The sequence below is a fragment of the Rhinolophus ferrumequinum genome, chromosome 16, assembly GCF_004115265.2.
Source record: "Rhinolophus ferrumequinum isolate MPI-CBG mRhiFer1 chromosome 16, mRhiFer1_v1.p, whole genome shotgun sequence".
Classification (NCBI taxonomy): domain Eukaryota; kingdom Metazoa; phylum Chordata; class Mammalia; order Chiroptera; family Rhinolophidae; genus Rhinolophus; species Rhinolophus ferrumequinum.
The window spans coordinates 10,123,655-10,145,667 of record NC_046299.1 but is presented as its reverse complement, the minus strand read 5'-3'; the positions used below and the strand labels follow the sequence as shown (position 1 = coordinate 10,145,667).

At 45.5% G+C, this 22,013-nt stretch overlaps 1 protein-coding gene across 1 annotated transcript in view; it reads left to right on the top strand.

The window, feature by feature from the left end:
- Positions 1 to 4,284: 4,284 nt before the first annotated feature.
- Positions 4,285 to 22,013, top strand: part of GRK5 (G protein-coupled receptor kinase 5) — a 192,203-nt gene continuing 174,474 nt past the window's right edge. The window contains exon 1 of the mRNA XM_033130435.1: positions 4,285 to 4,561. Coding sequence (XP_032986326.1) covers positions 4,510 to 4,561 — 52 coding nt within the window. The 5' untranslated portion in view covers positions 4,285 to 4,509. The remainder of the gene's footprint in view (positions 4,562 to 22,013) is intronic.

Sequence of the window (22,013 nt, the reverse complement as noted above, 5' to 3'; positions counted from 1 at the left end):
CAACAGACCTCTTCTATATACATGTACAATGGAAGCAAAAACTTTTAAACAATTTAGTGCCCAAGTAAGCACTGTGGGGACCCTCCTAAGTGAACATGGCCCCAGGGAAGGAGTCCTTTTATTCTCATGAAAGAAAACCGTGTTAAACTGTGGCTCCAGGAGCAATGGAGACTACATATGGTTGGGACCATCAGCAGACATGTGCGTTTCACTGGGAATTTCTTTTCTGAACTTGTAGTTAAGAACCCAACAAGATGACCCTGAAAAGTGTTGTCACCAAGCTGGGTGTTTAGATGTCGATAGGTCACAATCATCCAGCAACACCAGGGTTAAGGATATCAACAGATTTATGAAGATCAGCTGGTTTGTCTTGAACCAAAGGCTGCTCAGGCCCCATTGCTTGGAAGTGTTTTTCCCAAAGTGTGTTACTTGGAGGTCAGTGTTTTTCAAAGTATGATATTTCTACTACTAGTCACACTTCATAAATATTATTGGTTAGGATGAATAAAAAAGTTTTAAAGCAACTTGACTTTAAAGAAAAACATTAATGGGGTGCCCAGTTAGCTCAGTTGGTTAGAACGTGGTGCTAATAACACCAAGGTTGCCGGTTCGATCCCCACATGGGCTACTGTGAGCTGCGCCCTCCTTAAAAAAAAAAAACAGTTAAAAGAATGATAAAAATATTAGAAGAATGATAGGTGGTCTACAACATGGCAAAATTTTTAATGTTAAAGTGGTAACTACTGGGGGCCATCGATGAAGGAATGCAACTGGAAACCTCATGCCTCCAATTCCACTTTCAGCTCTCATTTCTCCTTGGAATCATCCTAGGTGCTTGAAATCACGTCCTCCTCTCCGTATGTATCTCCATTGATCCTTATTCCATTTTATCTCGGTGGGTTGCCTCCCAGTTGGCCTTCCTTCCTAGTGGGGAGCTCTTCTGGGAAATCACCTTTGTATTCCCTACAGTGCTCGGTACGTAAAGGTAAACTGAAGGAGAGACTAAATGGGAGAATGAAAGCACTATCTCTAGCTGTTTCCTGATGATTAGAAAGCTGTGAGGCAAGGAAAGGGATGAAAACTCCAGCTCCAGCACTATTCAGAAAGCCAGTTTGATTTTTCAGACAAAAGCAATCCTGAATTTGAGGATGAAGATAGGTTTATGACTTTCCAGAATAGTCCATTTCCATTTACAAGAACTCTGACTGAGCAGTTTTATCCATGTGAAACAGGTGCCCACAGAATGAGAAGATTCCGTATCTTTTGCAATTCAGGCTCAGCTGATCCCTGAGTGTCATCTGACGTCAGTATTTGTCTTTGGCATATTCCCATCCCTCTCAATCTCACCCATTCCTCCACTTGGATTTCCACTCTTGCTGTCACCCAGCAAGATTCTCTGCTTACTTATTGATGTTCAATGGACTACTCTTCTTTGAATCAAATCCATTTTTCAAGAGGACTGCGAGTAGTTAATACAGTTAATTGAAAAGAATGAAGCTATAATGGTGGATTATGGACTGGGATGGAAAAACCCCCTTAAATCTTAATCATTTAGCCAATTGCCTGCTTTACCTTAACAATTTAAATTCACTCTGGCAGCCACACAGAACAACTGCAACCGAGTTCTGCTGGCCAGCCTGACCTAGCCAGAAATTAAGTACATAGTCCCTGAGTCAGACCGCTAGGTTCAAATCCCAGGTCAACTTATTAGTTGTATGACCTTAAGCAAGTTATAAAACCTCTCCCAACCCGGTGACTTTATCTATAAAATGAGGCTATGTCTTCTTCATTCAGATATTGTGTTCAGTGAAATAATTCACGTAAGGCACTTAGCACAGGACCTGGACCACAGTTAGTATCCAGTAAATCTAGCCATTATCATTCCATTCTTGCATTGGAATGTCCTAATTTCTTCACAGAGGCACAGGTACTTGAAGTACAACCATTTATTTTGTAGGCAGGATGTATTACTGGGTGGCAGAGTAGATAGGCTTTTGCTTACCGAATGACTATGCAAAACCCATTTATTCTATCTGGTCTGGTTTCACATCTATAACGTGAGGGGGTCAGGTAGGAATTTTTCCAGGGTACAAACTCAAATATTTATAGAGGCCAGAGAGGTAAAATCACTGGTGACTTGGGCTGGCTGCAAGGCATTAGCAAGTGGTGGGGATTATGGTTAACTGTAGAGCTCTTTGCTACTCAAAGTGTGGTTCATTGACAGAACTTTGGAGTTTGTCAGAATCACAGAGTGTCGGGACCCAGCGCAGACCTAGATTCCCTCGGTGGTCTGTATCCACATAAAAGTTTGAGAAGGCTGCTATGGAGCATAAGCGATAAAAAGGCATTCAGTTTTTTTTTTTTGTTGTTTGTTTTTTTAAGTAATAGCCAAAATAACAAACTTAGGGCTGCATCAGGCCTTAGGCTGCCAAAGTGATCATTGTAGTTGATGGCTCTGAGATGCTGCCAGCTCTATGATTCTCTGTCTCTCTCTGAGACCTTTCCATTATAAGTTAGGGCTCTGGGCATGTGGATATGTAGCCAAGACCAAGCCTGGGTTGCTTAGAACAGTAATTCTTGGAGTGGAAGATGCCTAAGAAGTCATCTGCTCATCTCCCTGCCTTCTAACAGGTAAACTATTACTGCCCCCACTTTGCAGAGAAGACAAGTGAGGTCGGGAAGGCCCACTGACTCAAATCCGGACACTAGGAAGTGGTGGTGGAAACATCAGGAAACAAAGACAATCCTGTTGTGAGAATCAGCAACCATTCTGGTTTCCAGGGCCTGAAAAGTCTATTAATTTCTTTATATTCTCCAATGCCTAATAATTGTTCTCCGTTTCTCTCGGCACCTCCCTGGCACTTCCTGGCAGTCCTGGGGACAGAAGGTTTCTTCCATTTGCAGAGAAGGCCCAGAGCCGGCTTCTGAGCGGATATCCGGCCCGCAGGATGCAGAGGAAGCAAAGGCCTCATTGTTCTTGGGGCCGGCCCGCCCCTCCCCCAGCCCAGAAGACACACGTCGCAGACCCCAGAGTGACCGAGTGCCCATTTCCCAGGAGTGGGGTCTTCAGAGGAAGCAAGGAAACGAGGGTGAACGCAGAGCTGGAATTTGAAGTTCGGAGCATGCAGTGGAAAGGCGCTAAGAGCCCTAAAATAAATAAGCCCAGAATTTGAAAACGCATTTCCAACCCTGGCTAGGCGCTGTTATTCTTTAACACTCCCCCTACCTCAGGCAATTCTGTCTGCGGTTTTATTAATCTGAATGAGTTTGGTTGTAGTGGGGATCATTGATTTGCGGGCCTCGAGTGCTGGAAGGCACTTTATTAGCCGAACGGGCCGCTTCCCACGCAGGGACCCCTGGAGTCTCCACCAGGCAGGCGCGAGCGGTCCCGGGCGCTGGGGGACGCCGTTCGCGAGGACCTGCTGCTGCGCCGTCACTCCGCGGCCGCTGGGGGGCGCTCAGGCCGCGCGGCCGCCAGAGCCGGGTTGCCGCTGAGTCGTAGACCCCTTCGCGCCCTTGCAGAAAACAAAGTATACCTTTGTCAGCAACTGGGCGCGTGTGCGTGTGAGGCGGCGGACAGTTACCCGGTGCGGGGCCCGCTGGCGCGCCTCGCCGCCCCTGGGCTGCAGCCCTCGCGTGGGCCCGGCGTGGCCCAAAGGAAGGGGCTGCGACGCGTGGCTCGGCGGGGCTGACCTTCCTCCCACCCCGAACACGCCCCGAGGGTCGGCCAGGACCCGCACCGGCTCCTGCCGGGTCACAGCGCTTCGCCCGCTGCCGCCGTGGCCTGTGGACTTCGCTTTCTGGGCTCTCGGCAGGGCGGGAAGGGGACGAGCGGGAGCCCAGGGCGTGGGCGTGCGAGTCTGGGCCCCGGGCCTGGGGGCTCCATTCAGCTCAGCCTGGCCGCTTTTGATTCGGCCGCCGCCCCTCGCAGCCCTGCGCCCCTCGTGGGCCCGTACCGCGCCCGCCTTCACTCTGGGTGCGTGTCCCTGGACGGCTCTCCGACTCCCGCAGCCGCACGCCAGACCGGCCCCAGCGCGGCGCGCGGGGAAGACTACAAATCCCAGCAGGCCCCGCGCCGCGAGCGCCGAGGCAGGAGGCGCGGCCCGGCCTGACGCCTGCGCAGTTCGGCCACCGGAGCCTGCTAGTACCACACCCCCGGGAGGGACAGAGGGGAGGCAGAAGCATCCGAGGCATTAAAGCATCCGAGGGAGCCGGAGGGGAGGAGAATGGAGTGACAGAGAAACGCGGAGGGTGGGGGGTGGGGGGGAGAGTGTTGAGGGAGGGGGGAGGGGGGACACAGAGGGAGGAAGAAGCGGCGGCGGCGGCTCCTCTTTGCAGAGGGGGAAAACTCCGAGGAATAAGAGCAGGAATAATGCGGTAGGAAAGGCGGGCTCCCGGCTCCGGCAGCAGCGGCGGTAGCCCGAGCAGCGGCAGCGGCAGCAGCAGCGGCAGCACCCCCAGGCGCTGACAGCCCCACCGGCCGGCTCCCTAGCTGACCGCCGACTGTCAATGGAGCTGGAAAACATCGTGGCCAACACGGTCTTGTTGAAAGCCAGGGAAGGTAAGAGGCCGGGCTGGTGCGTGCCAGGCTCATTCGCCGCCGGCGAGGGTGCGGGTGTCGGGCGGCGTGTGGGCTGGGACGTGAGTATGCAGGATGCCCGCAGTGAGTTGGTCGCGGGCAGGACACCTCGGAGAGCTGCTCTGCAAACGCTTCAGGGTTCCTGCCCTTGAGCTCAGAGAATCTGGACTTGAGTAGAGAGGGAGAAACATCGCGGTTGCAGGGATTAGGATGCTAAAATATCCCCTAGTTTTCTGCTCTAACCTTACAGACCTCTCGGCAGCTGTTGAAAGGTCAGTTGGAAGAGCATTTATTCAGGAAGAGATGGGCAAACATGCAAATAAAATAGCTTTTCGAGTCTGCCCGGGATGGTACTGAGTGTGAATTGGTGTGGTTGTTTTTTTTTTTTTTTTTTTTTTTTTTTGTGGGGGGGGGAGGTGGAATTAGCAGAAGCCAAGTCTTTGCTTGCGCAGGCTGAGTTGATACAGGCAATTGCTGGAAACCATCCGCTGGGAATGTTTCTTAGGGAAATCCCGTCGTGTGGAAGGAAGCCTTTTAAAGGCAAAGTAAGATGTTGAGGAATTAGCCTGTTCCTAGAATAACGAGAGGATAGCTGTACAAATCACTTAGAAAATAAGTCAGGATTTCAGAGGCGTTTTTTTTCCTTCCTTTTTTATTTTTGGCGGGGGGCGGGAGGATGACCAAATTGTTTGATTTGAGCACAGTTGAGAAAAGAAAGGTAAGTGTGCCGGTGCTTCGATGAGTTTTGGGTGCAAATCATTAGATTTCCTGCATATAGCTGGCAGGAAATGACTATAGAGAGTGGGTAAGATCCTAAAGTCAAAGCTGTAAACACACGTTTTGCCGCTTAGTTGAGAAAGGGGGCTGGGGGGAAGAGAGTGTCCTCAGAAACTTACATGCTTCCTAAAATGATTGTGTGCCTGTAAACATACATATTTAGGAACACCTGGAATTTATGTAACATCTCTTTTGCCAAGATTTGAGCTCTGGCGTGCAGCCTTTTAATAAAACGGGGAAGTGGTTTTTTTTCCTTTCATGGGAGGAGGCCTTATTTGACACCCAAGGTAGAAGGCAGCCTAAGCAAGGTGTTGACTTCAGAAGGAAACTTGGGGAGCAGTCCACGAAAATGCCTTACTTACTTCTTTATATATATATATTTAAGGAGGGCGCAGCTCACAGTGGCCCATGTGGGGATCGAACCGGCAACCTTGGAGTTATTAGCACCACTCTCTAACCAACTGAGCTAACCGGCCACCCCCCTTCTTAATATTTTCATTCACCCACTTTGATGAATGAAGGAGGAATTTTTGGCCAGCAATAAAACGATTCATGTTTATCCAGCCGGTTCCATCACCTCGTGGCTCTGTACTCGCTGTGTGGGTTGGGTGATGCACAGCCCGTTAATTCAACCCAGCGTTCACGTCGTAATTTCGTCGTCACTTGTCGCTCAATAGTAGCCGCCTGGAAGGTCTGCTTTGAAAACCCCAGCAAAGTTAAAAATATGCAGGTTCCTCTCATCCCCCTTGCTCAGCTTTGGTGTGAGAACACATTTGGAGGAGAGGCCGTTACTTGGCTACTTCAGGTTCTAAGACCTGATTTGTTTTTCAGTTTTTACTAACCCGAAATTTTAGCGAGCTGGATCAGGGCTAGGGCTGGTGGGCTCTCCCCTGGACTGGGTAGTGCGTCCTGGTGGGGAATAAATGGAGAAAACAGCCCCCCGACTCTCAGTCTTTGCAGCCGCCACCTAGTGGTGGAACATGGTTGTACATCTCAGGACTCGGAGGCTGGGAAAGTTTTTCTCCCTCCCTCCATTCTGAAATTATTTCTTGGGAAATCACTGGATAGGTTGGTGCTGGAGGCTTTGCCAGCTTCACTGGTTTCTCCCGTTGCCCGGGGAATTCTGCTCCCTGAATTTGCTGTGCTACACTTTCCTTTGCCTGGGACATGCTTTTTTCTTCCCTCCTCATTTGGTTTCATTCTTTTAAAATGTTTTGCTTGGCGTGGGCAGTGTTACCAATTTTCTCCCCCAAGTTGGTCTTCTCAGTTTTTTTCTTTTTTTTTTTCCCACCGAAATGAATTCACCGCCTGATATTTTGGTTTGTTAGGTTAACAAATTATTTTTTTTTTCAGAACCGTAGGGAAGAGCGCTGCAGGCTGGAGGGTTATATGCAACGACAGAATTCCAGTGATTAAAAGCTCCCAAGAATGTGCCTTACACTTCCTTTTGCCTTTAGAGTCTTTTCAATTTTTCTTTGAGAGTTTGGTAGTCAGCTCATGGTGAGAAAATAGCTCTTGACGATGTCTTTGAAGTGGAAAGGGCCTTGCCTGTAAGGAAATGGAGAGACTGACACGTGAATGAGAAAAATTAATCACATGGAAACTCGTTTTTAAATTTGCGTTTCTTCCCCTCTTTCTCTGTCTAAACAGAGCCCACGATTTTAAGTGCTCCCATTTTCTTCTTGCTGGGTCTTTATCAAAAATTTGGGCACATATATTTTAACCAGTGTGGATGCTTTTAGAAATAAAAGCAATTTATTTTTCTCTTCTCAGTTCTCATATACTTGAAGTCATTCTTTTAAATTAAGTAATTCAGGAAATAATTATCTTATCCAAATACTCAGAAACGAAAGTTCCAGTCCGCTTAGTGAAATATCTAATATAAAGTTTGTAGTATCTTAAGAAATCTGAGTGGTTTGGAATGTTTAAAAACACTTCCTACTTGAAGATTCTTGTGAATGGTCACAGATGAGAAATATAATTGCGAACGTGAAATTTAATTTAGTTCACTTAACAAAACATATTGTAAACAATCTAAAATGTGGCTTTCAAGTAAAAGTCACATTTGTCCCCAACAATAGACAAACAGGACTTGAATGAAGAAAGACAGACACACTTTGCAAATACTATAAAGGAATTTGTAGCTGTCCACGTTGATGGATAATTTTGGGCCTATCTTTTGTTATTATGCGTTCTGAAAGGCAGATGGCTTCTAAATTCATTGTAAATTCAAATTCGTACCATAATAAAACATATATAAGTGGAAAACATGAATATAGAAATAAAATAGAAAAACCTATAAGTAGATTAGCGTAAAAGTGATTCATTGTCAGTAACTAGAAAACATAGCAAGCAAATTGCACCTTTGGGACTGTTGTTTTGAAATAAGAAAAGATGTGGGTTCAAAATTTTAAACCACCCAAATGCATTTTGTGGGCTGTTTATTTGTCCATGAGAAAATACCAACTTGGTCACTCTTAGGAACTCTAGATCACTCTCCTGAAAAATGGTTAAGGGAAAAAAGAAAGAAGTTGAGACTGAATTTATGTCAATTTATAGAGATGAGCTAAGTGATTAAGCATTTAATGAAGAGACCCAGAATAACTATTTATTTACATTTCAGAATCTTATAAAATTGGCCAGCAAGCTAGTGTTGAAATATTAATAATAGTAGTGAGAAAGAGTGTTTGCAGAATACCTTTTGTGTATTTCTTTTGTTGTTGCAGTAAAGGTTTTTGTGTTTTTCTCATATTCTAGATCTGTTGCCTCACTTTTGAGTGAACAGGGGTGAGAAGAAATTTTGCAGGGGCCCACCTTTCCCTTCTTCACAGGCCAGCAGTACCCAATCTAATCAATAAAGATGACAGAGGGGAGTATTGATCACATTTTCCTGGGTATGATTCTAGCAGGCACTGAGCACAGGAACTGAGACGTCAGAAACATAATGACTTTGCCATTGATTGTAATTGCTGAAAACCAGAATATGCGAGAATCATTTCCTCAGATAACTCAGTGACTTGCTGGTCTGGCTCTTTCCCATGATCAAGATTAGAGACCTGGGAAAAGGTGAAACGGGGGTGGGGGGGTGGGGGGGGCCTAGCAGAAGCTAGGGAGGGCTGGGGGAGGGAGGGAAGCGCATCTAGCCAGGGAGGGGCAGACTCAGCATTCCCCAACAGGGCTGAAAGTTTAGGCCTCCCTTCCCTTTTTCCCTTGTACCCCAAGTTCATGATGATGAAACTGAAACATTGGTGTTTCATGACTAGACCACTGCAGTGTCTCCGTGGCTTGCTGCCTTCTTACTGCTCTCTGCACACACACTTATTCCACCTTGTGGTTTCTCCCTTCAGTCTTACCTCACAGAAGAGCAACAGCTTTGATGCTGGCGCAGGCAGCTCAGTGTGGGCAAAGGCTGCCTGGCCTATTAAAGTACAATGCCGCTAAACGAAACTGCCTTTTATTTTTTCTAAGCTTCTTTTCAGGACCGACAACTTGGAGGTAGAAAAATGAAAAGCAGTGTTTTCAGAAGCCTTGCCCTCTTTCAGAAAGATTTCAAGTGATGATTTTAATTAATCCAGCTGCCTCTTTTCAAAATCATCAGATAAATGCCCACAAGACTCTCATCTTTCAAGAGCTTAGCTGCTTCTTGTCAGATTCTAAACTCCAAAAAGCTCGATTCTTCCAGTGCCCAAACTAATCCTTGTTTAAATTATGTCTTCAGAAGCTGTCACTCTTGTTGTTGCTTGCTAAATGATACCCTTTGGGTCTAGCACGGAGACTTCTGTAATATCCAGGTAAATTCCGGGAAAGAGCTCAACATACAACCAAATTCACCTTTACCAAGGGCTATTCAACCCGTACCTGAGAACTGCCAGTATTCTTAGGAAACCATCCAGGACTGCTGGCAGTATTTAAAGTTCATATTTGTTGCCAATATATTTGTGGCTCAAGGTAAAGCACTATAATAGCTAGACATGTTTGAAATAAAGTCTGATGGTTACAAAAAGATATCGCTGCAGTAGATCATGCAACTCAGAGGTGAAACTTGAGGAAACAATAGAAAGTGACTCCAAACAGGTGACACATAGAAAAGGATGTCAGGAATTTCTTCAGTCTCATTATCCCCAGCCCCCACACCTCCCATCAAACTAGAATAGTGAAGACAAAGGGCTGTTAAGATGTGATTTTCAGTGATGGAAATGATTATGTAGGCTCAATAATATGAGCGGTTTCTACTTAAAACACATCCTGTTAAATTTGAGTAAAAATTTTTATTTAAAAATACCCTAAATATCGAAAAGATTTTAATCAATAAATCAAGCTTCTTACAGTTTTATCTTTTGGTGGTGAAAAGAATATTGCTCCATTTAGTGCCATCCAAACACTGGAAGAAGCACTTCGTTTTGTGTAAATCATGCTGCCTTTTAAAGAGAAAGCAGCTACTTCCTGGCAAGATCCTCCCTCGCACCCCCAATTTCTCATTTTGAGGAAACCGCTCTTAAATTTTCTGTATTCTTACAAGGGTAAAATTCATTCACTCATTCGTTCGTTTAACATTGACTGTTGAAGGATCCTGTGGGAGCTGCCATTCTGGATGTCAGCTTTGGAGACATGCAGCTAGAGGTGGGTGAAGAGATGGGGCAGCACCATCATTGTCTTGTTAGGCTTTTAAACTGGTGTATCCAATATGAGTAGGACCAGATTTTTTTTCCCCCAAAGAGCTGAAACTGGCTGCGGTGTGACCTGCTTAGCTGGGTACACTATTGACTCTGCTGTGCCTAGTACATGGTCAATCGCCTGAGGGACCACATATGATTTAAGGATAATTCAAAGGCCATCCTTGAGGGATAGACCCGAATCTGAGAGACAGTTGCTAATTTTCTAAGACACTGTGCTTTTAATGAAGGTCATTTCCTGCAAATGGAAACCATGAAAAACAATGGCAAGAAGACCCTTTGGTTGGAATGACAAGATCCAAGAGGAAAACTGGTGTGCACTGGTGCCTCCAGGGGGAGCTTTGGTGGTTTTTCTGGGGTAGTGACCCGGACGGGGTTAATGGCCAAAGGTCTGGAATAAAGATGGTAGAGGCTGCCTTTCTTTCTAGATTTTTCTTGAGAATGGTTTGGGCATGACCTGTGCTGTAGCCTGCCAGTGGCAATGACCTGAAAGAGTTAAAGGCATCTGGGCCTCTAAAGGTGTGCTGTCCATCATGGTGGCTCTGCGCTGCATGTGGCTATTTACATTTAAACTAATTAGAATTATGGGACTGCTGCGTGGCCTACTGTGCTAAGAAGGCAACTGTAAACTGATTAGAATGAAAAATTCAGTTCTTAAGCATGCAGACTACAGTTCAAGGACACAGTAGTCACATGTGGCTAGTGGCTACCATGTTGGACTGTCCAGCTATAGAACCTTCATAGCATTGCAGAAAGCTCCTTTGGACACAGCCACTCTGGAGTTCTACACATCGAATTAAAGAAGAGTGTGATAACCCCCCACTTCTGAAATGATAATTGGGGGAAGGTTAAGGAGGGGGAGAGAGGGAAGAGTGGAGGGGGAGAGAAGGGAAAGAGGGGGAAAGACAAAGGTGCAGGCTGGGTCTGGAGGGTTGGGGATTAGGACAGACTTTAGAGAAAATTTCTGTTCAGGAACAACCATAGATATTTGTGGTGGTGGTGAGCCACCCATATATTCCCCTTTTTTTCATATCTTGTTGGGAAATTTGCCTAGATTGAGCAACTGACTTTCCTGATTCAAATTAAGTGCATATTATCAATACATACAGAGCACTATGTTCTTTCCTGAAACTTCTGATAGGAGGATATTTTGAAACAATCATTAAGAAAAAAAATTAAGTTGTATGTACAGTAAATCCACAGAAGGAAGACAAATAAAACTTCTCAGACTTCTAAAAGTGCTCTAAAAGGGGGGCTGATAATAGGTAAAACAATTTTAAGGGTTTCCATTTCTTTTGAATGGGGACAGACTGAAATAAGATCACAAGGAAAGATGTCAAAAACACAGTGTTCCTGTATCCACTTTAAAATTTCTCTTTAAAAATTGTTTCCTGTGAGATTTGAAACATTTTAACGATAGCCCATTTAGAGCACACTTAGAAAGCAACATAAGCATTTGAAACAATAAAACAGTTAGTTGCCGTTCTTTGGTGTCTAAAGCAGGGAACTCTATTTGAAATTGTAACAGTCAACTGATAACATCTTCCTGACAGAAGTCAGTAATAAATTAGGCTAATTTTGAGAGAGCCTGTCTTGTCTCTAGGAATTTGTAATCAGGACCCAGTGGAGTATCAGTATATTTTTTAAAGGCAACTAAGAAATGAACCTCTGAAGACAACTTCTGGGGCCTATGCAGAAAGCAGAAGAAGCTGAGATAAACAGATAAGAACATTGCTGTTACCGTGATGTGGCAGAGGCCCACAGGCTGGCTGTTCAGGGCCCCGGCTGCCCCAAACCTTCTCAGTCGGCCTACTTATCTGTCCTTCATTTTCCAAAATAGGGGTTTCCTTGGCTTAACAGATGGGGAAACTGAGGTGGAAGAAAGGGAGCCACTTGTCCAAGTCACTTGAGTTGTAGACTTCTGTGGAACACCTTCTACAGTCCTTTAATGTTCCAAAATAAATCTTTTCTCTCCCCTGTGGTAATGTAAGCCAAAAAAGCAAACCCATTTCTCGGGGCAGTATGGTTTCTAAATGTAAACCTCCTTGAAGTTGCAGCTGTGTCAGATTTCCTGGAGAAAGGGGCAAAGTGGGAATATAATTTTCCCACAAGATTTTGATTTCAGCTAAGTGGCAATTTGAGAGCAGTTGGATAACGTAATTCCTACTAGGTTGTGAAAGACTAATAGGTGAATGCTCACAGTAGGTGTTTCTACTTTAAAAATAGAGCTGTTTATCAACTCGAATCTATGATGGAGGAGAGGGGGGAGGTGTGCATACTATACCTGCATGCCTGCACACGTGTGTGCACACACATGGCTACGATCCTTTCTGGAGCCCCAGTCACCTGTATTCTCCTACTCACGCCCTCTCTCCCCCCCACACACACCAACACATCAAAGGACCCAAGTCAGCCTCTTGGCATTCTTCTTCCTCCTCGCAGGACTTGGAGAGAATCTTTAGAAGCCAAAGACTTGCCCCTGAGGGACGGGTGTTAAACCAGGTGGGTTGGTAGTGGCAACATGTCATTTGCAGTGGCGTTACTTCCTTTTCTTGGCAGAGCCAAGACGTGGGCACTGGGCAGGCCAGTTCCCACAGGTGTTGGCTTACCGTGTGCGGGTCACAGCTGCCCCAAAGCCCACATCCTTGGGGGCTTGCTGCCCCTTGGGAGATCCCAGACCTCAAGCATCTGCCAGATGGTGGTACCTTGGTGTCTGCGCATCTCTCTGCAACTTCCTTTACCTAAAAAATTAGGGGGCCAGGGTGGGGAGAGGTGAGGGGAAACCTACCAGAGTGAGTCCCCTGCCAGGTTTTAGGGCGTCCCCCTCTCCCTCCTACAGAGAATGTTTGAAGTGGCCTTTTTCTCCGGAAAAGCGCATTTAGGGTTAACCCTTTCCCTTTTTCTGTGGTAACCTTATGGATGTTTGCATTTCTAAACCACATCAGCATGTGTGTGCACGTGGTTGCGTGGTGGGTGTGTGTGGTGAGGTGAGAGAGTCTAAGAACCATGGACTTCCTTGGGGAATCACTGTCAAATTTGAGATGCTGGAGACGAGGCAGCATGATTTCACCACCTACTAATGAGAGGACAGGAAACTAAGCGTTCGATCATCTCTTGCAGAGAAGGTGAAGCTCTGAACTTAACCATTTCTGGAAGGAAGAGGGATGGAGGATAGAATTACCCTACTACACACTAGAGAGAAGCCAGCCAGTGTAATTAGTCTGCATATCTGATAAAAGGTCTTGTGAAACCTCATTTGAAAATGGAATTCCATCTTGGCATGGGTCTTAGCACCACTTGTGAAATGGAAACAAGCTGGAGGAAGGTCAGCAAAAGGCCCAGGAAAAAATGTTATAATTGTTATAATGGCTGATGCAGACATGCGCTCTGCCTCATCTTCATGTCGTCTGTTCATGCACTCAGGAAGAGCTTGTTGGGATGCTTAAGTAACATCCCATGGAAGAAGCTCCAAGCTCTAGGAAAAACAGGGTGGGGTGGGCACAAAGAATTAGGCTGTTGACTTGAATGGCAAAGGGTGTCTCAAGGTCCCGCTTTTCTCAAGCCAAGTGCCACTGTGGTTGATGCCACTAAGCCTGCAGTCATGGGTGAGAAAGGGTGTCAGATGAGTGTGTGCCTGAAACATAGTAGGCGTTCAACAAGCATTTCCAGAAATGACTGACTGATGCTATATCAAAGTTATATGGAGGAAGGAGGGAGCAGAGAAAGTAAGATCCTCAAGCAATGGTCTTGATGTCACAGTAGATGGTAAATTAGGAAATGATTCTACATAGTTAAGGAAGATTAACCAAGGGTATAGGGCAAACTGGAAAATGTTTTCCAAATGTTTATCTTAACTGTGAAAAATGTCTGGAAAACTCCCCCACCCCCACCCCAATTTGGAAGTGGGTTGTTTTACTTGTTTGGGAAGAAGTAAATATTTGCCTTAGACCAAACATTTGGGGCGAACAGATCTCCTTAATTCTGAGGCTCTGTGTGGGTCGGAGGAGATGTCTTATGCCATGACACTCATACCTTTTTCTGCTAAATCGAAGGTAGCTTAGGATGCGATCTTCACATGCTTTTCACATCATGATAGAATGAGGCAGAGAAAATGGAAAGAAGGTACTCGGAAGCCAAACCCGTGATCCTTCCAGACCTAAGAACGGCTGATGACCTGGCGTTTGAAGGATGTAATCGTTATAGAAAACTGCCTTTCTGTTCATGGGCAAAGAGGCTGGATCCAATTAAGACAAAGAAAATGTATGTTAACTCGGAGAAGAAATTTCTAAACAGTCGATTCTGTAATCCTCTCTGAAGAGGAAGAGGCCAAAGTGACTAGGCTTTGTGGGTGATGCCAAACCCTGTGATGTATAATAATTAGTCACCACTGGTTATTTTGCCACACACTCATTTTCCAAACCACTAACCATTGCTTGGGATGGAATGCACTGGCCATAGATATTTGCCCCAGATGTCTTCCCATCAGTAGTATCCAATTAGAGGCATTTTAAAAATTAAAGCTTAATTCTCTATAACATGTAGCAGAATATAAATTAAAGAAGGGAAAACTCGATTTCCTCGATGGTTCAATGGGTTACCAAGGTGAGGGTTACACTTCAAGGACACTTCTCAGTTTATGTTTTGGTAACTATTGGGTGACTAATTGTTCTGTATCACGGTCCGTGGTATTCTCGCTAGTCTTTTTGGCAGCTTAGAAACCTTTCAGGAATGACTGAGGGGGCTGAGGATTTGAGAGGCCTATTCAGAGTCAAGTTCTTCCTGGGCAAGCGCTTAGCAATGAACCTGTGTCTGCTTATAATTTCATTCACCCAGGGTGGGCTTCTGTGCTCTAAATATCTGCCTTAAATATGAGCGCTTGGGGGTTCCATGGGAGCAAAATTCTGATGGGATTAGCCCTGGGTTGGTTTTTGGATCTTAACCTAGTGTCGTAAATCCAGTATTTTGTTAGTACTTACTGTGTACTTGACGCCATGCTTGGCTCTGAAAGGAGGGTAGGGTGAGCAATGGAGCCTCCTCTCCCATCTTCTTTCTAAAAGGATCATTTGAAAATTATAAAGTTCTTTGTGTCCATTGTTTTATTTGATCTTTACAATCCTCTGAGATCTGTTTTATTCTTCCCTGTTCTTAGAGATGAAGAATCAGGGCCTCAGAGCCGTAAATGACTTACACAAAGCACCCTGTTAGTTCCAGCGTCCAGACGCAGGGCCCTGTCTCTACATCTGGTACTCTTTCTGCTCCATCACAGCTTCCTCCCTTAACACTCTTACCAGCTGCTGGGAACGTCACTATGAACATATATGAGACATCTGAAAAAGAATCAAGTGTGTAGCTGTGACGCATAATTAAATAGGAGTCATTCCATCCAATGTTTTAAGATTCAAAAAAAATCCGCACAGACAACACTTGCTAAAGAAAATCCAAACAACAATGCAAAACGCCAAGAAGAAAGTCAAAACCTCTGTCCCCCCATGTGCTTCTGCTACCAGTTCCACCCTTCAGAGATAATTACTGTCAGCACGGAGGTTACCCCAGATCTCTGTCGATGATGTAAGAGCATACAGATAGATGCATTTTACACAGATGGTATCCTCGTATTCACGTGATTCTGCGGCTCTTCTCAGTCAACAGTATGTTGTAAAACCTTTCCCTATCTGTGTTTACAGTTTCCCATGAAATGGATGGGTGTCAGGAAAAATTGTGAAAGACTTTGGAAACAGAGTGTCGTGTCAGGGGAATGTTGGGAGCTGTCTAGCAGACCCTCGGCGGTTATCTGGCCCTAACGGGGCCGGCGTCTTGGATTGTCTGACATTAGTGTAATAACATCTTTAACCAAGCCCCTATGGGGGGCCACGTAGGTCTTCCAATTTTTAAATATGTTGTCGCCAGTGTAGGACTATTCTTCCCATGGTATAATAGCTTTATGTATTTATTTAAAGACTTAGTTTACCCCCCCCCCCCCCGTGATGTCTAATAGCATTTCTCCCTGCCTCCCCTCCCCCTCTTTGAGAAGAATAGTAATAATTTCCGAAATGGAGTTAAGTGACCTTAGGGACGTACAAAGTACCTTTTTCTTATGAGAAAGGCTCATAATGCATTAAGAACATGTGATGGGACAATTCTGACACCTTTGAGATTTGACACCCCTCACCCCACCCCCACACACATCTCTGAGTGTTCAGTCATCTTTTCGTTTCTGTGGTACTCAAAGCTTCGATTAGGGAAATCAAGTTCAGTCAAAGACTCTGTTTGGCAATGACTTTGTAATTGCCCCTGGGTTTTGAATGTGTAAATTGGCAAGGAACAGGGGATCAGATAACAAACCCCACCGCTTTGTAAAGGTGGTTCCATAGTTCTCTCCTTTGGTCATCACCACAACCCACACTTGCCAGCTACATTTATTATTATTTCAACTTCAGAAAAAGAAATCAAGCTCAGAGAGGTGAAGTGATTTTCCAAGGTCACACAGCAAGGACCCAGTTCTCCGCCTTCCTCATCTAGTGCAGACCGATTGCGTCTTTTTTAAAAAATCTGTAAGGGCTTTCACGTTTGTTTGTACATTGCACACATTGAGGGAGGCATCATTCACTCCACGGAAGTGGTAAGTTTGTAAATGTCTTGGGGATCGGGCACCCTTTCCCAATTCTCTCAAAGGTGCTGCATGTGCTGGCGTCAGTTCCACATCGTATTTTTTGCTCCCGTCTTTTATCTGCCACAGGATTCTCCTCTGTGGATTTCTGTGGGTTCTTCCATCAGTAACTACTTTGCCTGAAGGTTTGCATGTGATTTACCTGCATGTGACAGTTCTAGGAGTTCCCCCCTTGACAATCAAAAGCATACACAAAAATAGTACAAAACGAAACAAGCCACAGGCCCCGCCTCCCCACTGTCCCCCTCTGAGAGAAGCTGGGCATGAGGGCATAATCCAAAGCCTACAGTCTTCCATGTTTTTGTAACTGTTGGGAGAAGGAGTGGCGTTGTCTCCCTGGAAGCATTTGTAGCTGTGTTGGCTCGCACCCCGGTGGCTCACAGCCGCCTAGAAGCAGCAGAGTGACCAGATGGAGAAAGGCTGCCCGTCCATTGGACGATTAGTCGGAACATGGCTGTGGGCTCACTGGCATCTCGGCGGGCAGGAAGGAGCTCCGCCACACTGAAGCCAGCTCCTTTCTTCTCAGACGAGGGGTCTGAGGCCTGAAGGAAGCCCACGTGGGTGGCGGAGTGCAGGGCTGGTCCCCAGGCCTGGGTTTTCCTCCGAGGCACTTCAGCAGCTCTCTGATTCCCAGGCTGCATTAGTCTCTAGGGGCCACCTAGGGCCACACAGTACCACAGAATGGGCGGCTTAGAACCACAGAAATGTATCGTCTCACAGTTGTGGAGGCCATACGTCTGTCATCGAGCTGTGGGCAGGCCATGTTCCCTCTGAGGGTGCCGGGGAAGGGTCGGTCTCAGGCCTCGCTCCTGGCTTCTGGAAGCCTCCGGCATTTCTTGGCTTGTAGACGACCGGCTTCTCCCTGAGTCTCTTCACAGTCTTCCCTCTGCCTCTGTCTAAACTTCTCCTTTTTAGGACACCAGTCATATTGGATTAGGGTCCACCCTAACGATCTCATTTTTAACTTTTCACCTCTGTACAGACCTATTTCCAAATAAGGTTCCATTCTGAGGGACCGGGGTTAGGGCTTCCACATAATCATATTTTGGGGGACAATTCAACCCATAACCTAAAGCCCTGGTCACGATGTTCTGAATGAGAAGCTCATGGGTAATACCTGGGAATCTGTATTTTAAAAATGCTTCAGGATCAGCAACCACTGCCCTAAAGATTTTCTGACTCTCTTCTGAGAGGATCTTGGAGACTCCGCTCCAACCTGGCTCCCCAAACAGGTGCCTCTCCAGCATACCTGGGAGTTGGTTTCTGCCCTCTGCTCAAATCTGTCTAGGATTCAGAACTCACACCCTCTCTCAAGCATCCCATCTCCTTTTGAACTGCTGGATTAAACCCCGAAATTATTAGACAGGCTTCTTGCTTCACCCAGGAAATTGCAAACTCCTCAAGGGCTGGGACGAGGCTTTTTCCTTTCCTTCTGTCTCCCTGGGCCTCCCCAAATGCTGGTGGTAAACCCAGGTCTGCAGGTCAAGCCCAGGTGTGCCTGGTCCTGTCCTCCCCTCAGGTCCTGGCTCTGCTCTTTGGAGGCATCCAGAATAAATGCACCGCCCTCTGCGGAGGGGTCCTTCTGACATTAGAAGGCGACTGACATGTCCACTGTCAGCCTGAAACCAGAACCCTGGCCTGAAGATTCCCAGGTCAGGTCAGTGCTTTCATTGTACAGCACATTGGGGTAACAGACACATTCAACCTAGGGTTAGAATCGGTTAGCAGATCAGAATGTGGTGTTGCTAACTAACATCTGGCAAAGCTCGAGGACGTAGCTGTTTAAATAACTTCCCAGAGGTGGGGTCAAGACCCCACTTTTTTTTCTTTTCAAGGTAATATGGTCTCTCGCTGTGAAGTGCACCAAGCTGAGATGTTTCAATTGCCATTGAAAGCTCTATTAATGCCTCTAGCGGAAAGGCTGCTGCAGAAGGGAGAATGTGTCACCAACACGCTGTGTTAGCTCAGGCACATTGCTTGACCTCTCTGAGCCAAACTTTCCTCAGCTGTGTAAATGTGTGCCTTGACCCAGGTGATTTCTGGAGCTCTTTTCACCCTTTAGATCTTGAGAATTTGCTGGTGCATTTCCCACGGATAGTAATTCAACTGTGGGTACTTCATAATAAGATTCAACGTTAATTTGAAGAGCGAGCATTACACCTTAAAATGAAAATGACCCCAAGGAAAGAATTAGTGCTGGGAGGGGTGCCATGTGCCATGCAAACAGGAAGGAACCCTGCCGCTGCTCACTTAACTGAGGCCTGAAATCTAAGAAAGACAAATTCATGATTCTCGTATTTTCTTTAGTGGATTATAGAAAGGAAAATTAAATCAAAAGTCAAAAACAAACAGTTTAATTGTTCTGCACTGAATTATCTTAATAAACAGCCTTCCTGGAAAGTTTAAAAATACACAGTGCTCTGTCTGGCCAAAGAAAACAATGTCAATATTGTTGAGAAAATGTAAGAATTTTCCATCTGGACACTAGGGAAGCATTGTCGTGTAGACCTGGAGGCATCCTCCAAAGAGTTAGGTATTGATAAGCATTACCTACTTTCCAAGGCTTGTTTGGGGACACTTGTCATCCACAAGGAAAGATGGTAGGGGAATGGGCACTGCCAGCACTCTCGTGGGTACCTGACAAATCCCGACCCACTTCTTCATTCGCCGGCAACCTCATTCGTTTGGTCTAGATGTCTGCCTTATCTTGACTGGTGATACAGATTTCACAGTCTGGGATGACGCTGAGAGGACTGGTGGTTCTCTTTTGCTTAAGTTTTCTGTAGCTGGAAGTGACGAAAGGTGGAGACGGGTGATTTGGGTTCTGTCCTTGCTTTGCTGTTAATTTGTCTGAGGTCCCAAGGCTGGTAACTTAGTCTCTCTGTATCTTTATCATCACACAGGGACAATGCCCAAATGATCATAGAAACCAAATAAAGAATATAAATGAAATAGAAAGTCTAGATACAGACACCCAAGTGTATGCAAAAATTTAGTATGTAATAAAGGAAGCATTTCAACGGGAAAAGAATGGCTTACTCAGGAAATGACGTTGAAATAACTGCTAAGTAACCCTTGGGGAAAACATAGTGTTATACTAACTAAAAAACATTATAGAGCCATTGAAGATTTAGAGTTTTAAAAGTGAAACTCTAGACATTCTAGAGGAAAATGTAGGTGAATATTTCTTACAGTTTGGGGGTGCAATCATAAGAAAAAAGATGGATGTATGTGACAGTGCAAAATAATAAAGTTGTCTGAGAAAAGAGATCACAACAAAAGTTAAAAGTCAGTGGCAAGCTGGGAAAATAGCCTCAGTGTATATGATACTCTCATAAAATTAATCAGAAAGAGGAAAACTTCCAGCAGAGAAGTAAGCAAACAACATGAAGAGGTAATTCACTAAAGAAGAAAGAGCTAGTAAAGAAGATACGTATATTAAGTAGACAGGAGTCTTGGGTGCAAGTGACAGAAATGCAATCTGGACTAGTGTAGACATATGAGAACTCACCTGGGAGGATACTGGGGTATCTTTCATGTCAGAGGGAAGGCAGGGAGTGCAGGGACCAGGATGGCCTCGGAACCCCTGTAACTTGGAACTTGAACCTACCTCGCGCTCTTCACGTCTCTCTCCTGCATCTCTTGAAAACAGAGAAGCTTCTTATTTTCTCACTACTTTCTCCATATGATAAGGAAACATTCACAGTTTCACATCTTACAGCTTCCACCAGTGGAGAGAGACTGGTCTTTTCCTCCCCAGTTCAAATTTGGGAAATCCTAGGGAATGACTCCAATCAGCCTGTCTTGTGTCAGTGGATCGTTCTGGAACAGTTAACGTAGATCGCAGGCATCAACTCTTAGATTCTCGGCTTGCAGGTCATAGGGATGACGTGTAAGAACGTGGTGGCTCTGGTACAGCCGAGGGGCAGGGGATGGTAAGGGGGGAGGGAGGCAGTGTCTAGGGGAAAAAAGAAGGTACTAGTCAGACAGGCAGTAAAATAGGCTCACTGTGCATGAAAAGATGCTCACCGTCACTAGTAAGCAGGATCTTATCTACATGCAGAATCTTAGATTGGCAGAAATGGAAACACTGATAACGCCTGGTTAGGGAAGTGTGGGTGAACAGGTGCTTGCAAACATTATACTCGCACTGCCGATAGCAGCACAGATTGGTAAGTCTTTCTCAGGGACAGTTTGGCAATACATACAGCCAAAGGCTTAAAGCTGTGTAACCCTTGGCCATGAAATTCCGTTTCTAAGATGTTACCTTTAGGAAAAATCAGTGTAATAGTGATTTGCAGGAGGTTGTTTAAAGGGTGCTTATAATGGAAATTGGAAATCATGTCAATGACCATAAGCAGAGGGCGGATAAAATGAAGTTTGGCATATTCAAATAATGGACTCCTATGTAGCCATTCAGAGTCATGGAACGTTATTCTCATTGACACGGACACATGGTCATCACATAGTGAACGCAGGTTAGGAAAACCTGGATTTTGTGCAGTGAGTGTACATAACACTTATTTAGAAAAACAAAGCTATTTCCATTTGAGGAAGTGGATGACAATCTGTGCCTTGGAAGGCCACTTGATGAGACCATAAATAAATAAAATCCTTTAAAAAAATAAACGTGCTAAACCCTCCGGATCTTACAAGGGTTGTCCTCCTTAGCATTTCACCGCGGGAAGTCATACCTAAGATTACTGCAACCATCTTGCCCACATGATCCTTGAAACTTCTCTTTGGGCCCATTTGTTGACTAACTGGCTTGATTGCTCCTGTGAAATAATTCCCTAGTGTGTCTAGCACACTTTTTGGATTCTGCTAGATGGTGACACACCTTTGTCTTTTAGGTAGGAATTTGATTTTTGGGAAAAGCCTGCATTTCTTTATCATCCGGTTTGGTGCATAAAGCAGGCAACTCCTCTGGGTGACAGTTTTGGAGCTGGGTAGTGGGGGGCAAGAACAGAGAATGGGACCATTCCTCGGGCCCTGGCAGGGGTGGGTTTTATCTACCCCTCACGCCCGCCCCCAGGGTTCTTCTTGGTGTGCAGGTGCTCTGGTTTGCTTTAACAGTAACCACGATCCTTCACTTCTTTTACCTTCATGTGGCAGTGTATGGAGGTGAGCACTCTGAGTCTTGCTTGACAGGCTGAGGAGTTGAGAAAGAGAGGACATGGTGACTACCTGGAATCCTGAAACCAGGGATGTGTCCAGTGGGAACTGCATTCCTGCCAGCTTTGTCTAGTGAGCTAACAACGCGCTAATGAACAGGAATACTTTGGGATGCACAAAGTTGGAGTCGATTTCACTGACA